Below are 15,799 nucleotides of genomic sequence, written 5' to 3'. Positions count from 1 at the left end.
AACTCTGTTACCGACTGTATTCTACAACGGGTGGCTGTCAGGTGTTGAAGGTGCTGCGATTCCGCCAGTGCGGAGAGATTCGTCAGCCCCATAAAACCTCGAATGCATAGCTGGCTGATCGGCAGCTGCGCTGCACACTGCAACGCGTGATTCACATCGACAGATGCACGAGCGCCAGCATCAGCTTCACTGCACGCAATCAACAGCTTTGTCATGTTTGGAAACGTCAAAAGCGCACAGAGAAAGTTGCCGCACTGACCGTCGCGCGCCGCTGCGAAGTTTTGCACGCTCGCAGCTACTGTGTCGACATAGATCTGCAGCTCCTCCACTCGGTCTCGCACACGATCCGTGAGAGACGCCAGCACGTCTCTGCGCTCATTGCCGACGGTGACAGTCAGCGGCAGCCCGCACCGATCCGCCCACCACAGCGACTCCGCAAGCCTTTGTGGAGTTAGACCGCGTTTCACCGACGCGATCCGGTAGATCAGGTGGTTGTCTTGTGTCACGACACCACGACAGTTCTCTCCAACGTCAGCTCTTTTTGTCAGCGCCTCCGTGTCCAGTCTCATCTGTGGACACACGGCACTCAGGGTTCGGAGATGTCGGGTGATGAACTGCGGGTCCATGAAACTCACCACTTGCGACAAACCGTCGCCGTACAGACGCGACAGCGATGCACGAACATCGGCATCTGCGGCGTTGTAGGGAAGAGTTGCGTTAACGTCCGCCACGTGGCTTGCGTAGTGCACGTATAGTTGTGCCATCACTTGTGTGCGTGTCTGTGTGTGTGGTCTCTGTTCGTGGGTCAGCTTGAGGATGGGGGAAAAGGTGTGAACAATGACGGCTTCTTTCTTGATCTGCGACGATACACCCGTAGAAGCAAAAGAAAAGAAATGTGGCGAGAAAAGAAAGAAGATGTGCACATCGACACGAGAGGGAGAGGGGAAATAACCGTGTTTGCCTCGACCATGCATTGAAAACAGTCCCAGCAGTTTTCGCTGCAAAGAAAGCAACAGAATCTAATAAATGGAGGCCGCAACACTTGAGTTTGGTGTTGCGCAGCATTCCGCACCGCGATGGCACCACGGGAGCTGCGAGAGCATCCTCCCTTTGACTGTTCAACAACTTAGCCACGTGAATGCTCTCTGCAATAAATAAGCTAACTGTATTATTTTCTTCTTTACTGGCGTGTTTAGAATGCCCAACCTTCATTATTCCGCGTGTACAACAGTGATAAAAGAAGAGAAAGGCGTGTATTTGTAGCATTTGAAAACAGAAAAAAAACGAAGAATGAAACTACAATAATAAAGTGCAGCGCTTGCAGAGTACGAGAAATCCGCAACGCAACCGAACAGCGTAGATACCTCGCACCGCAGTCGACACGCGTGTGCAGTTTTGCTCAACCGCGCCTGTTCAGTTGCTTGCTCTTCGGTTTGATGCCGTTACGAATGAAAAAGTTCTCTGAAGCCTCATGATCGCCAGTGTGTTTGAGCTGGATACTTTCACCGAGATGTGCCAGAATTCTCGCAGCAGCTAGTTGGAAGGAAATGCGCAGTGTTGGTGTGCGCAACCTACAAGTGAACTGCTACAGAGCGTATCGGAACACGTAGTTTAATAAAGTACATTTCTTTTTTTATAGTCCATCAACTACGGAACACCAAAGAAAAATGAGTTTTGAACGCGCTATTTGGACGCTTGCGCCGCTCTCCAATTTCGTGTAAATACAAAATGACGCCACCCTCGTAGCACTGTGGAGGGCTGTGTCCAAAGTAGCGCATGCAATCATCACTCATTGGGTTATAAAGAAAACAAAATAATCATCAGCTTGACAATAAAATACTAGCACCTCTTCTCCTTTTTACTTTTAGAGTGAGTAGAGTTACCAAAGAGAAAAAAACACTACGCAGGTTTACGCGGCATTTCTGTTCTCATTTTTTTTCAGAGTAAGCTAAAAAAAAACAAAGGGAATTGCTTTTCTTTTTAGTATTTCAAAAAAAAAATGCGATATCTATGCGTTTTCCGTTCATTTGACGGAGTGTCTTAATGAAGCAACAGACACGCACCCGTTACGAATTCAGGGTGAAGTGTCGTTTTTCCGTAGATCACTTTCTGTGCTTACATAAACAGTCGCATCCGCTGTCAGTACAAAACACTTTCAAAAGAAATAAAGAAGAAGTAGCAAAGGTAACATATTTTAGGAAACAAAGTGCGGCAGGGTTTGTGTGCCTGCCATTGAAAAGCACTGCGCATCCAAAATCAGCAAGATGTGTCGAAGCGACAGCACGCACCTGGAGGTAAACACTCGTTTCCTTTTCTTTTCTTAAGACTGTTCCTCCGAGGAGACGACTGATTTCTGCTGCAGCGGGAGTGTTGGACGTGGCGTTGAACTTGTTCAGCCACTTCTGAAAGATGGACAGGGCTTCCACCTCCTTCGGGTCGATGGGGTCGCAGATGCGGGCACCGGGGATCAGGACAAACACCAGCGGGATGGCGAGGAGGGGCGTGATGAGGTGACCGGTGATGATGAGCCAGTGCAAGTTGCTGAAGTCGCATGGGGCTTTCGAGCGGATCGGCCACGCCGTCTCCATCAAAATCGCGCCAATCGTGGACGACGTCGACGTACCCAAGTTGCTGAAGCTCGCCAGGATGGCAAACATCGTGCTCTCGCAGCCCTTCGGGCACAGACGGGAGATCAGCATGTTCAGCGGCATGAAGTTCAGCATGTAGCACACCTGGTACACAACAGCATCGCCCATGATGTACATCGCGTGATCAGGAATGCCGATATACAGATTCCAGCGCTCGACGATGATGACGTCAAACACGCTTGCAAAAACCTGGACCAGCGTGGTGATAATCAACGTTACACGGTAGCTCTGCTTCGAGAAGACGCGCGAGAACATGTACACACCTAAGAGACCGGCAACGTTGCCGATGACCGCGCCGACGGTGTTGTAGAACGTCTGCGAGAAGTGGGGGCCATCAGGAAGACAGTCTGCGTCTGCCATGTAGAAGTTGTCCGTCGCACCGGTGATAATGATGTAGGACACGAGTTGGCACCACCCGAAGAAGTTCGCCTTCATTATCGTCACCGGGATGCAGAGGAAGCCAGTCACGCACAGCACGACGGAGATCACCACGCAGCCGTACAGCAGCTGATAGGTCGTGCCGACGATGTTGAGAATGGTCAAGACGACGGCACCCGCAGTGAGGACGACACCGTAGACTGCGACGGAGGCGTTGCGTAAGATGACTTCTTGATTCACGCCAAAAATGCCGCACATGCACGTGGGCACCTCGAAGTCAACGTTCATCTCCTCCTCCTCTTGTGTCTCGTTGTCCAGCTCACCAAACTGAACCAGCTCGTTCGGGACACCCTCCTGAGAACTGCCTTCACTGCCAAACTGCGGCTGAACCTTCACGTTGTCCGGTGCGTTGCCGTAGACGACCATGCCGTCCTTGAAGGACTCCGAGCTCATCTCCTGCTGCCTCAGTGCCTCCTGTTTCAGCAAAAATACGAAATCCTCGCGGCGCTCCACGGCGTTTTTCTTCTCACCGTACCAGTTGAAGATGAAGAAGAACACACACACCGCCTGCAAGCCGGCGGATATGAAGATGCCGATGGTGGGACGGCCAGAGTCCGACAGCGGTCCCTGGATGGCAGAGGCGATAACCTGACCCACCATGATCAAAGCCCAGATCCACGAAATGAGATCGGCCCCAGGGACAGGTTGGCGTTTGATCAGGCGGCTGTAGTGGCCTTCCGACATCACATCGATGTTTGCAATGCAAAAGGATGATAGAAAGATCATCGCACCTGCAATCCCGGCGCTCGACTCTTTAAATGGCAACACGCCGTACACCACAGCGCACACGGCTCCGGCGATGCACGAAAACGCCATGTACCACCGCTTCGTGTAGCCAAAGAAGGAGAAGGTGTCGCTGAGGACGGCGGTGAGAGGCTTGATGGAGAAGCCCATGGAGCTGATGCCATGCATGCGCTGGTACACCTCCGGCGTGACACCGTACTTCTTCATGAACATCGCGTACTGGGAGGTGGTCAGCAACGTCTTGCCGACGCCTTTGCTGAGGATGTATACCATGCCCAGCGACGTCACGCACTTGGGCCCGAAGGGCTCCACTGCATTGCCGAAGATGGGGATCGCCTTTACGCACGGAACGACGGAGAAGAGCGCTGCGGAGTCAGGGTGGACATAGCCGGGCTCATCAATTGCCGGCTGGCGAGCCAAAGTTGGCATGCCGACGTCATCGCCGCCCACGATGTTGCCAACAGCAGCCTCAGCTGTCATGGCGTACAAAGGGAATGAAAGAAAAAGAAAGGGAAAAATGAGCTGTTTTGAGAGCCGTAGAAAGACCAAGGTGGAGAGTGCTTCGTCTTTGTCTTGTTAGCTGTACGGTGACCCAATGATGAAAGAGAGAAGAGAACAAAGAACGGTACAGAGGAAGAGAAAAGACGGTGATAAACGCAGAAGAGAAGAAACCACACCCCTGCGTCAAAAGAAGATAGTGTACATCGTAGTCTTGAGATGGCGTTAAAACACCTTCTAAATTCCCCCTTTCAACTGCGATGTGCATAAGCCGCGGAGACGCTTTTGGCTCTGCCATTGTCGATCAAACGTTCGGTTCTAAAGCCTGTCGCACGTCACATTATTTCGAGGGCCCTTCCGTTCTTCGTTTCTTTTTATTCGTTCGACTACGCAACGTTGCGGTCAACGAGAATTGTTGGGACGGGTGGTCAGAAGGGGCGGCTAGAAAAACGAAGAGGAGAAAGAAAGGTAATCTTATTTGGAGATATGTACTCTGTCTTCAGATGCTGTCACTGAAACATAACAGATCTACCCAGGGCAGAGAAAGGGGAAGATAGAAGCAACTGGTCGCAGCAAAGCGGCAAGGGAAACACACTTCAAGGAGGAATGAAGTACAAAAAAAAAACTCAAGCACGACAGGATTAGTACTCGAGGTGGCCAACAATTTGTCCATATCCTTCGAATGGGTAGTCGATGGTGATGCGGCCCTCGCCGGTATCGCCCAGGCCGCTGTAGAGGTCGCACTTGCCGTCCTCGCGCATCACGATACCGGAGGCGAAGACGCAGTCCTCCAAATTTGGTTTTTTGGCCGGACAGGAGGGATAACAAGACTTGGTTCCAATAACCTTTTCATTCTCCATCGCGCGCGTCACGGGATCGAAAACAAAGGCGCAGTTAACGTACACTGACAGCGGGTCGCCGTTGGGCTTCTTGTCGTTGTAGGCGATGTGGCCGATGCACCCCACCTTTCCGCTCGTCAGCAGATAGGGCTGATTAACGCCACCCCACATGCCGGGCCGGATGAAGTCGATGGGCTTTGCCCCCGCGATGGCAGCGGTGGTGAGGTGATCGATGCTGTCCACGGTGGCGAACCCGACGTACACCTCGACCTTGGTGCGCACACGTGAAAAGATGCCCAGTCGGCCGTCGTGCAGCTGGAGCACACGGATGTCCTTCATAAAGTCGGGGCCGGTGGTGAAGTAGTTCAGCTCGGTGGGGGTGCCGCGGTAGAAGTAGCCAAAGTAGCTGAGCACCGCCTCACCGTCCTTGCGGACGTGGGTGCCACCAAAAATCATCTCGTTCTTGATGTTCTGTATGTACGGGTCCTCCAGCTCGATGCTGAACTCCGGGACGGCGGTGAACTCATCCTTGCCGGTCTCCTCGAACAGGCGGACGTGCGAGGCGGCCCAAATCTCGCGCTTCTCGACACGGCCGTAGATGTGGCGCCTTCCTTTGTACTTGAAGGGGACGGAGCAGTTGTACACATCGAAGCCGTCGACACCCTTGAAGGCGAGCAGTGCGCTCTCATAAACCGCCTTACTCTGTTCAAACGCCTTCTTGTGCTCCTTTATGATCATTTTCAGTTCCGTGATGTGGGCAGAGGACGCCCGCGAGAGGTCAACTCAGCACTGCGGGTGTGAGACGGAGGCAGACGGAAAGAGAAGGCCGAAAACGCAGAGAAAGTGCTGCGAGCGAAAGAAAAAAAGAGGGAGTATATAGAATCGATGTCGCAGGCGAGCAGCCTTCTCTTCCATTGACCACAGAAGCACAACAGCCGATGTGGGTAAGAATGGATAGAAACGGGGGAGGAAAGGATAGAGCGGAGTAGCTGCGCCACATCACATTGCACACATGGAGCTGATAAACACGAGTTAGTTTACCTCTATGAATAACGTGTCACACCTTCCAAACGATCAAAGGAAAGCATTGCTGAAAAAGACAGCGCTATACACAGTACGCTCGTTTTACAGCGAACGTTGAGTGCGAGCCGGCGGAGCGACCTAAGCGCTCAGCAAGAAAACTCGTCGACGCTTTTCCATTCCGCTTTTCGTTGATACCTGGAGGCATTGTTCTCGAGACATAAATAGAAGAAGATAAAATGAAATTGCTTCGCATTGAATCAGACACAGGGGGGTTATTTTTTTCCTTGGGAAAAAAAAATAATGAAATTCTAAAAGCCCACAAAACAGCTGTGTAGCTTTTCATCGCGCTTTTGTGCGTCGGCTCCGCCGATTTCTCCTCAAGAGTTCGCCCATCCACTCACGTATTTCTGCAGCAAGTAAAAAAAAAAGAGGGAAAGAGCTAGATAATTTCTCTTTCGCGCATGAAGCACAATCGTGGGGAAAACAAAGAAGACAAGTGCTTTCTTTTGGAGTAAAGATCCACTAGCTCCCTTGCACGACCGCTTCTCTACTTGTTTTTTTCCTAGGTACTGATCGCACCGTTTTGCATCAACCGCCCCATCTACTACACATCTTCACAATCACCAAACCGATAAAATGGGAAGAGAACAACAAACAAAATTATTTGAAAGGAAGAGAATTGATGAGATCTCAGCTGTCCGGGTATCGGGGGACGGACGTTCGAATGCTTGACAATTTTGCTTAAGTTGTTCAGACAAGAATAAAAAAAAAGAACAGCAAACAGAAACGTGTGGTATTGAGTTGACTAGCAAGCCTAACGTGTGACTTTTCTTTTTGGCCACTTTTACCAAATAAAGAATCTCCTCTTTTCTTTGAGAGCAACTTAAAAACACAAAAAAACTGCTCTCTTCTTTCCTTTCATCGAGAGACCTTTGCATAAGAGCCAACCTACAGTGTCCCTACCTTTCTCGTTCTCCTCATATAGGAGCCACCGTCTTCGTGGCGTCCAGAGCAGCTTTCAAAAGATGTGGAGCAAACATCTCAACTCACTTGAATCAGCCTCTCTTCATTTCTTCTCCGCTTCTCACAATCTTCACACAACTTGCACACCACTGTGCACTTGCAGCTATGTGTCAAGAAATCGTGAAGACAGTGGCTTCTCTTCCTGAGGCCAACACTTGCGTGTAAGTGGCGTTTTTAAAAAATGAGAAGGGACGCAGCATTTTTTAGCTTTTGCCCGAATATAAATAGAATCGCCTCACTCCTCGCCGTTCCTGTCGCTGCTCTGTTTTGTTTGTGGATTAGTGGGTTTCTTTGCTGTGGTTATTTCTTTTTTTTTTAGCGCTGATGCTCAAACCTTCATTGAAGATCAGCGCCTACGTTACTGATCGGTACTCAAAGAAAGCTGTCAGGGCTGGTGCGTACGCAACATTAAAAAAAAAGGCATATATAAAGATTTGGAAATCAAATAAGCACTGTGTCCTTAACAGTACATGCATCGGCAAGTTCACCTCCTGATGGCCCGTCTCGGGGTGAGGCGGCAGAAAGGGGAGAGCAGAGGGCCAAAACGCACAATATGGCATTGTCCGAGACGCAGAAGCGGGCGTTTATCATCTTTTGTTGGTTGCTGCTGCTGTTGCTGTTAGTGTTCTTGACCCTCTACCTGCTAAAAGGAGAGGGTATCGACGATCTCGCCGCACCCTTCGAACGGGTAGTCGATGGTGATGCGGCCCTCGCCGGCATCGCCCAGGCCGCTGTAGAGGTCGCACTTGCCATCCTCGCGCATCACGATGCCGGAGGAAAAGGCGCAGTCGATCAGCTTGTCCGCCTTGATCGGGAAGTCTGGATAGCAGCTACGGGTACCAATAATTCGTTCCAGTTCCGCCTCCCTCGTGTTGGGGTCTAGCACAAAAGAATAGTTGAGGTAAACCGCGGTGGGGCGTTCCTTATCGTCCTTGCCGTTGTAGCTGTAATGCGCAATGCAGCCCACCTTGCCAGTGGAGAGCAGATAGGCCTGGTTCACGCCACCCCACGAACCGGCGTGCAGCACATTAAGCGGCTCCGCTTCATTAATTACTCGCTGTGTCAGCTCGCCCAGTTCGTTGATGATGGTAAAGCCGATGCAGGAGTAGATGTCGGTTTTGGGGCGCGAAAAGACACCGATGCGGCCGTCCGCCAACTCCACGACGCGGATGTCCTTCATGTTGTCCGGACCCGAGGCGAAGTACAGGTTCTGCTCGATGCCGCCGCGGAAGAAGTCGGAGTAGTAGTTGAAGACTCGGCCACTGGACTTGCGCACGCGCGTGCCACCGAAGACCGGCTCTCCCTTAATCCTTTGAACAAACGGGTCCTCGATCAGCCACGTCATCCCGTCCGGCACCACCGTAAACTCATCCTTGCCGGTCTCCACGAATAGGCGTACGTGCGAGGCGGCCCACTCCTCGCGCTTCTCAATGCGGCCAAAGATGTGTGTCGTGCCCTTGTACTTGAAGGGGACGGAGCAGTTGTACACATCCATCCCGTCCACGCCCTTGAAGGTGAGCAGTGCGCTGTCGTAGACGCGGCACGACGTCTCGAACTCCTTCTTCGCGTCACGGACAACTTGATAGGTGCTCATGACGCTGAAAGAAAACGGCTGTGTGTTTAGGTTTGTGAGATAGTTTTTTTTTCTTTTGATTGTGGGTCGTGCCTGCGCTCGTTTGCGTATCTGTGTAAGTGAGTACAAGGATGGAAGAAGAGAAACGTAAAATGAATAGAAATTGAAATAGATGAAGATGCGCGCTAAGCTCACGTGTGCGTGCTCGAAAGATTAAGGTAAAGGATTAACAACAACCTGGCCGAATCAAGCTTGCTTCCTGAGACACTGCAGCTGAGCACCGGCACATATGGAAACGCAGCAATTAGCGGAATTGGATACAGAGTTGGGAGGGAAGAAGAAGGAAAGGAAATAGGAGCGGCATGAGGATGGGTTTGCGCATGGCTCCTGCGGCTTTTCGAGGTGTCATCCAAAATACTTCGGTCCTCTTGGTGGTGAAAACTCTTCCTGAACGATAGTTTTCTTTTTTTTGGAAAAGGAACAGCTTCGAATCGTGCATGCTTCTGGCGTGAAAGAACAACACAGGGAGCGGCTTGTCGGCAGTTGCCATGACGTACTGACAGAAGAAATAAAGAAGGACGTACGGCAGGACCTCACCAAACGGTCCTACAGCGCAAGCGTTCAAAAGAAGCGCAGCAAAATAAATAGAAACAACGCAAAGCGGAAAATAAATATATTTAAGCAACGTGAGAGGGGGTTTTGTACCGGGAAAAGAAGAACAGCCAGTGACATGAGTTCTTCTACGCGTCTTTGCGTTGACGAAGGAAAACTCACTATGGTCTATTTCTTTTTCATAATGGAGTTCCTTTTACGGCAATTAAAATGTCAAGAAGAACAGAAAGCCACGTTGAGTTGCCGGTGTGCACATCTACCTTGTGTTGTGCAACGATGACAACACAACACACAGTACCCACAACGAGACCTTACGGAGTCTACCTGTACACTGTCTGGCAGAGATGCGTCGACTGCAAGCATGCAAGCCAGTCTTTAGCATTCAAAAAGACCTGCTTTGGGGCTCATCCACGAGGAGCGATGAAAGCGCAGTCCTTATGAGGCAATGGAGAAAAAAACAATGACTATTCTAACAGGGAACAGGTAACGGAACTTTGGCCACAATACCAAAAAAAAGTTAAACCCATGCAAGAGAACACAGCAAAAAGTGGATGGATGAAAAAAACAAAAATTCCAAGTGTTGCGCGGCGCACCCACTTCGATATGGAATGCACAGTTACCAAGACGGACTAGAATGAGAAAGTTCGCGGCAGATTAAAAAGTCAGATCACCAATCAGCTCCCCGTGCCCTTCAAACGGGTAGTCGATGGTGATGCGGCCCTCGTGTGTGTCGCCAATACCGCTGTAGAGGTCGCACTTTCCATCGTCTCTCATGACGATCCCCGTCGCAAATGCGCAGTCGGCGACCCGCGGTGCCTTTGCCGGACACGCCGGGAAGCAGTCTTTCGTGCCGAGCACCTTGAAGGCAAGGGTGTCATTGGTGGCCGGGTTGTACACGAAGGACGTGATGCAGTACACGTTGAGCTGCTCACCCGCGTCGTCCCTGTCGACGTAGCCGTGGTGCGAGATGCAGCCGACCTCGCCGCTGGAGAGCAGATACGCCTGATTCACACCACCGCAGGCGTCGAGAAAAGGTCGGTGATCGATGGGCTGCGCAGCGTCGATAACGTCGCGTGTGATTTCATGTAGCGTCTTGACCGTGGTGAAACCGATCAAACACAAGTCGTCCGTTCTGTGCCACGAGAAGAGTCCGATGCCGCCGTCTGCCAACTGCACCGCACGGATGTACTTCATGCAATCAGGGCCAGTGGTGAAGTAGGACAGCTCCTGCGGTGTTCCGCGGTAAAAGTCGCAAAAGCAGCTCGTCACGTCGCCGGCGCTTTTGAGCACTTGGGTGCCACCAAAGAGCATCTGACCCGCCACGCGAGCCACAAAAGGGTCCTCCAGCTGGTACGTCAGTTGGTCCGGCACCAGCGTAAACTCATCCTTGTCAGTTTGAATAAAGAGTCGCACGCGAGGCTCCGCCCACCTCTCCCGCCTCTCGATGCGGCCAAAGATGTGGGCTTTGCCCTTATACTGGAAGGGGACGGAGCAGTTGTACACGTCGAAGCCGTCGACACCCTTGAAGGTAAGCAGTGCGCTATCGTAGATGACCTTGTTCTTTTCGAATGCAATACGGAATTCTTTGAAGGTCATGAAACACCGTGGAGGATAAGAGAGAGAGAGGGTGTGTATAATCAACGGTAAGCTACACGGCAAAGAAAGCGTCTGCTGGCAATATTGAGAATACGAACACCTGGTCCGTACAGCGAAAGAGAGCGCAAAAGGGTTGTGAGTTGAGAGGGAAAGAAAGGCAGAAGCGGTGAGAGAACACAGCAGCCGTTAAAGAGATGTGTATGAACTGAGCGACGACGCGAAACCGGCAGAGACGTTTGATTTCAGCGTTGCACCCCAAGTTCCTTAGACCTGGGCACATTTGTGATGTAGCACTTCTCTTTGCCGAAGTGGTACTCCCTACGACGACCGCTGCTTTTTTGTTGTTTTGATCTGTCGCAGCTGTTCCAAAGCACGCCAGTGTTCCAGGAGGCACCTGTACACGCTTCACTGCAGTAGCCTCCTCTACAGGTGTCCCCGGCTGTCCTCTACTGCTATTTTGCGCTCGCCGTAACGCAAGCGTAGAGAATCGGCAATGCGTTGTTTTTTTCTTCTTCCTTTCTTCAGATCTTCTGCGTGCAGGTGCGTCGCTGTCGTGGCTGAGACGGCGGAAGGATGCCTATCGTGGTACGTCACCGGCCAGCCAAGACGTGAAGAACACAAAGAAAGCGGTTCGGTACGAATGAAACACGTGTAGTAAATAAATAGATGTTTGAATACCGGTGTCATTGAGAAGGGACGGGGTTGGGGGCCTTTGATTCATAAAGAAAGCGTTCAGTAAACAAAATGAGAAAATGAGAAAACGGCGGCTACAACGGAGGCGCGGGTGGTTTCCTACGTGTGGTTTCTTTCTCCCTTTCGTGCCCAAGCGGGGGCCGCGTACGTTAAATAGACGACGGAGTCGGGAAGACGAAGTCGCCGATGATGTCGCCGTGGCCTTGGAAAGGGTAGTCTACCACGATGCGGCCTTGGTACCGATCGCCGACTCCGCTGTAGAGGTCCACCTTGCCGTCCTTGCGCTTCACAACACCGGACGTGAAGACACAGTCCGCCAAAAACGGCTTCTTCGGCTCACATGGAGGGTAGCAGCTCTTGGTGCCGATGATTTTTCGATCGTGTATTTCGCGCGTGTGCGGGTCAAGGACAAAGGAGTAGTTCACGTAGACGCTGAGAGGATTTCCGTTTGCGTCCTTATCCTCAAAGCTGTAGTGACCAATGCAGCCGATAGTGCCATCGGAGAGCGCATATGCCTGGTTGACCCCACCCCACGTATCCTCCGAGAGAACGTTTAGCGGAGGGGCCCTGGCGATCGTCTCCGCGCCCAGCTCGTCGATGGAGTTCAAGATGGCGAACCCGATGGACGCTCGGTTCCCCTGGCGCGGTCGCGAGAAGACACCAACGCGCCCACTCTGCAACTGCACCACGCGAATGTCCTTCATGTAATCCGGGCCCGTCGTGAAGTACGTTAGCTCGTCTGGGGTGCCCCGGTAAAAGTAGCCGTAGTAGGTGCTGATCTCCCCCTTGTCCTTGCGGACGTGGGTGCCGCCAAGAATCATCTCGTTCTTGATCTTGGCAATGTAAGGGTCTTCCAACTGCAGGTAGAAGCCGGGTACCACCGTGTACACGTCTTTTTGTGTTTCCTCGAACAGGCGCACGTACGAAGAGGCCCACAAGTGCGGCCGCTCAACGCGACCGTACATGTAGTGCTTCCCCTTGTAATAAAACGGAACGGAGCAGTTGTACACATCGAAGCCATCGACACCTTTGAAAGTGAGCAACACGCTCTCGTAGACGTGTTTGTTCGCCTCGAAGGCCGCCTTCATCTGCTTCATCTTGACTGAAGTTTACTGAAGGAGTTCCTTTCTCTTCGGTTTTTTTTTTTTTGATGGGCTAATGCTATGTGGGAGCGGGCGCAGGGAAGGAAAAGAAAAGCAGAAGAAAGCTATTTTCGCCAAAAATAAAAAGTCAACAACGACGAAGGTTTCTTGCGAGGGTGCGAGGCCGAAGAGTAACGGTTGAATTGCTGCCGTTGTTGTATTGGTTCATGTATGAGTTGGGATCTGCTGCAATTCGCCGGAGTGAGAAGCGGGGGAGAGCGATGAAAGGATAATCATATGAGAGAGAAAACAAAATAATAAGAAGAGTGGCTCATTAGCAATCAATTGGTGGGGTGTACGAGAGCAGACAATTGAGAAAAAAACGTATATGGGGAAGCTTCGAAGCTAGGTGTCAGTGCATCCTCTGCCGCGTTACAGACTTTTCAATGCCTGACCCCCTTCAAAGCACGCTGAGGCGCATGACGACATCCAGTGAGGCCGTGTCGAACCCACACCGAAAGATCTAGTTCTGTTAACCTCCCTTGCCACAGCAAAAGGCTCCGTCGAATCACGACGTGGGTCCGCCAACAGCGAACCTGGCAACCGACATTCTTGCACTTGCTCTTCGATTTTGATTGGTCCATTTGAGTATCATTAGGGGCGGTCAGCGACGTAGAAGCAAGAGATACAGAAAAGGAAAGAAAAAAAATGGTCAAAAACGGCACGAATACATCGCAGAAGAGAAAAGTCAAATAAGAGGAAAAAAGGGGAGGTAACTGCGCGAGGACTTGAGCCTATAAAACGCGATTCCAACCCCTTTTTGGATTCGACTTCGGCGAAGATGGGAGTGAAGCTACACGGGTGTGGAAAACCACCAAAAATATGAGAAGTTCACCGGCGAACTAAATAAAAAGTGGAACGAAAACAGTTTTGCTCAGACAAAAATAAGCCAATATTTTTCTTCTTCTTGCTTTACTAAGAGATAGACAAGAAAACAGAGTTTTCTTCACCAATCAATACCAGCAAAAAAAAAAGGTGTCAAGGGAGAGCTTACTGCTCACACCAACAGAAAATGAGGTAGACGTCTACAAACGGAAGTGCAGAAACGTTGACGGGGCGCGTCGTTGCCGTGCCCAACTACGAAACTATAGCTTTCACGTTCATCGTGTGCGCCTGCTAGGACGGCTGCACTAACTTTCCTTTTCCAGTGGGCTGATAAACCCAGTGTATGCTTGTCAGGCCTCGACAGTTTTGTGGTGTTGTTGTTGCTTTTTGGCTGTTGTTGGGCAGCAAGGACGGTTTCCATACAACGTTTGCGATACAAATTATAAAGTAGAGAGAAAAAGAGACACTTTTCAACGTCGGCATCTTCTTTCTTGAGCCTCTTATTTGTTGCAATGACTTTCTTTCTACAGACGGCCACAAACTTGTTAACAGATGCCCTTTTACGGTTCTTATGCTATATGTGTAGGCGGTTTTTCGCTTCCTTTCATTTTGTCAAGTTGGCTTTATGTATCAGAAGCTGGGATCGAACAACGAACAAATGAAGCGTAATGAGATCGCACGTAGGGAAAAAAAAAACAGAAAAAGATTGAATGATCGGATTAAAAATGCAGATCATCGATGATGGTTCCGTGGCCCTCGAACGGGTAGTCGATGGTGATGCGTCCTTCGTGCGCGTCGCCCAGACCGCTGTAGAGGTCGCACTTGCCATCGGGTCGCATAACGACGCCGGACGTGAAAGCGCAATCAAGAAGCTTCTCGACCTTGGGAGGACACTTAGGGTAGCAGCCTTTCGTGCCAATGATGCGCCCATCCTCCACTTCACGGGAGTAGGGGTCGAGGACGAAGGCGTAGTTTGTGTACACCGTGATTTGCTTGCCATCCTCGTCAAGGTCCAGATAACTGTAGTGACCGATGCATCCTATCTTGTCCGAGCTCAGCAGGTAAGCCTGATTAACGCCACCCCACGCACCGGTGTGAATGACGTTCAGCGGCAGCGCCTCCTCCACCACCGTCGCGGTCAACTCATCAACGTTGTTGATCACAGTGAAGCCGATCGAGGAGTGCGCCGCCGTCTTGGGGCGAGAAAAGACACCGACTTTGTTGTTGGCAAGCTTGATGAGGCGGATATCCTTCATGTTGTCCGGGCCCGTCGTAAAATAGCTCATCTTCTCAGCACTGCCACGGAAAAAGTCGCAGTAGTACGTGAAGACACGGTTGTTAGTCTTGCGAATGTGGGTCCCGCCGAGAATCATCTCATTATCGATGTTGGAGATGTACGGGTCCTCCAGCTGGAAGATGAACTCTCCAGGTACCAGCGTAAACTCATCCTTGCCGGTCTCCACGAATAGGCGTACGAAGGAGTTAGCCCACTCGGAGCGCTTCTCGACGCGGCCAAAGATGTGTGTCGTGCCCTTGTACTTGAAGGGGACAGAGCAGTTGTACACATCGAAGCCGTCGACACCCTTGAAGGTGAGGAGGGCTTTCTCGTAAATGTACTGGTCGCTGTTCTTCTCGAACTCCAGCTTCTCCTCCTTGACCTTCTCAAACGTGCTCATTGTTGTCGGGTATAACGGCGCTGTGAGTCTGAAAGAGGAAATATAGCTTTGTGTGACGTCCTACGTTCGCAATTAGTCTTCCCTTTCTTGTTCGCGAGATTGGGGAGGTACAAGTGCACAGACTGTGATGAGAAAGGCTTTTTAGGTACAGTCTTTTTTGCTATGAACTGGCGACTCCAAATGAAGCCCGCAGAAGAAAAACAGGAAACGCTATGTTGTTCTTTTCTTCTTGAAGAAACACCACCTTCGTTGAAGACCTCTGGCTTTTCTCGTTTCGAAACTGGAGGTAGGAAAAAGACCTTGAAAGCAAACCGAAGTAAACTATTAAATCTGCGGCAAATGCTGGAGCTGGTAGGAGTTGTGGCATGGAGCACCGGGAGGGAGGGAAAAATGGGGATTGAGGTTTCATAAGGTGCAAATGCGTTTTACCAACACCGATTAAGCAGACGCAGCAAGAATAAGAAGGATA

At 50.9% G+C, this 15,799-nt stretch overlaps 7 protein-coding genes across 11 annotated transcripts; all 7 read right to left on the bottom strand.

Moving 5' to 3' along the window:
- On the bottom strand, positions 1-974 carry ABB37_10116 (hypothetical protein; the record flags this gene model as incomplete). The annotated part of the gene is made up of 1 exon (XM_015809872.1): positions 1-974. A coding segment is annotated over one exon (974 nt), but the record flags the coding sequence as incomplete, so codon positions are not given.
- Positions 975-2,102: 1,128 nt separating this feature from the next.
- Positions 2,103-4,412, bottom strand: ABB37_10115 (putative pteridin transporter; the record flags this gene model as incomplete). The annotated part of the gene is made up of 1 exon (XM_015809871.1): positions 2,103-4,412. The coding sequence occupies exon 1, from the start codon at positions 4,308-4,310 to the stop codon at positions 2,103-2,105; it is 2,208 nt and encodes a 735-aa protein (XP_015651553.1). The 5' UTR covers positions 4,311-4,412.
- A 557-nt stretch (positions 4,413-4,969) lies between these two features.
- ABB37_10114 (hypothetical protein) lies at positions 4,970-6,077 on the bottom strand (the record flags this gene model as incomplete). Of its 2 annotated transcripts, none has more annotated exons than XM_015809869.1 (1): positions 4,970-6,077. In XM_015809869.1, exon 1 carries the CDS (start codon positions 5,903-5,905, stop codon positions 4,970-4,972), a length of 936 nt encoding a protein of 311 aa, XP_015651551.1. In that variant the 5' UTR covers positions 5,906-6,077. The 2 variants fall into 2 exon arrangements, with proteins under 2 accessions (XP_015651551.1, XP_015651552.1); XM_015809870.1 differs by having other exon boundaries at positions 4,970-6,075.
- A 1,779-nt stretch (positions 6,078-7,856) lies between these two features.
- ABB37_10113 (hypothetical protein) lies at positions 7,857-9,061 on the bottom strand (the record flags this gene model as incomplete). Of its 3 annotated transcripts, none has more annotated exons than XM_015809866.1 (1): positions 7,857-9,061. In XM_015809866.1, the coding sequence occupies exon 1, from the start codon at positions 8,805-8,807 to the stop codon at positions 7,857-7,859; it is 951 nt and encodes a 316-aa protein (XP_015651548.1). In that variant the 5' UTR covers positions 8,808-9,061. The 3 variants fall into 3 exon arrangements, with proteins under 3 accessions (XP_015651548.1, XP_015651549.1, XP_015651550.1); XM_015809867.1 differs by having other exon boundaries at positions 7,857-9,055; XM_015809868.1 differs by having other exon boundaries at positions 7,857-8,899.
- Positions 9,062-10,052: 991 nt separating this feature from the next.
- Positions 10,053-11,096, bottom strand: ABB37_10112 (hypothetical protein; the record flags this gene model as incomplete). The annotated part of the gene is made up of 1 exon (XM_015809865.1): positions 10,053-11,096. The coding sequence occupies exon 1, from the start codon at positions 10,992-10,994 to the stop codon at positions 10,053-10,055; it is 942 nt and encodes a 313-aa protein (XP_015651547.1). The 5' UTR covers positions 10,995-11,096.
- A 740-nt stretch (positions 11,097-11,836) lies between these two features.
- Positions 11,837-13,017, bottom strand: ABB37_10111 (hypothetical protein; the record flags this gene model as incomplete). 2 transcript variants are annotated; one of them, XM_015809863.1, is made up of 1 exon in its annotated part: positions 11,837-13,017. In XM_015809863.1, the coding sequence occupies exon 1, from the start codon at positions 12,782-12,784 to the stop codon at positions 11,837-11,839; it is 948 nt and encodes a 315-aa protein (XP_015651545.1). In that variant the 5' UTR covers positions 12,785-13,017. The 2 variants fall into 2 exon arrangements, with proteins under 2 accessions (XP_015651545.1, XP_015651546.1); XM_015809864.1 differs by having other exon boundaries at positions 11,837-13,014.
- A 1,356-nt stretch (positions 13,018-14,373) lies between these two features.
- On the bottom strand, positions 14,374-15,680 carry ABB37_10110 (hypothetical protein; the record flags this gene model as incomplete). Its single annotated transcript, XM_015809862.1, has 1 exon — positions 14,374-15,680. The coding sequence occupies exon 1, from the start codon at positions 15,328-15,330 to the stop codon at positions 14,374-14,376; it is 957 nt and encodes a 318-aa protein (XP_015651544.1). The 5' UTR covers positions 15,331-15,680.
- Positions 15,681-15,799: the final 119 nt, after the last annotated feature.

This window comes from Leptomonas pyrrhocoris (genome assembly GCF_001293395.1).
Source record: "Leptomonas pyrrhocoris isolate H10 chromosome Unknown, whole genome shotgun sequence".
NCBI classification, from domain to species: domain Eukaryota; phylum Euglenozoa; class Kinetoplastea; order Trypanosomatida; family Trypanosomatidae; genus Leptomonas; species Leptomonas pyrrhocoris.
The sequence above is the reverse complement of the archived record's forward strand: the minus strand, read 5'-3'. Positions and strand labels throughout refer to the sequence as shown.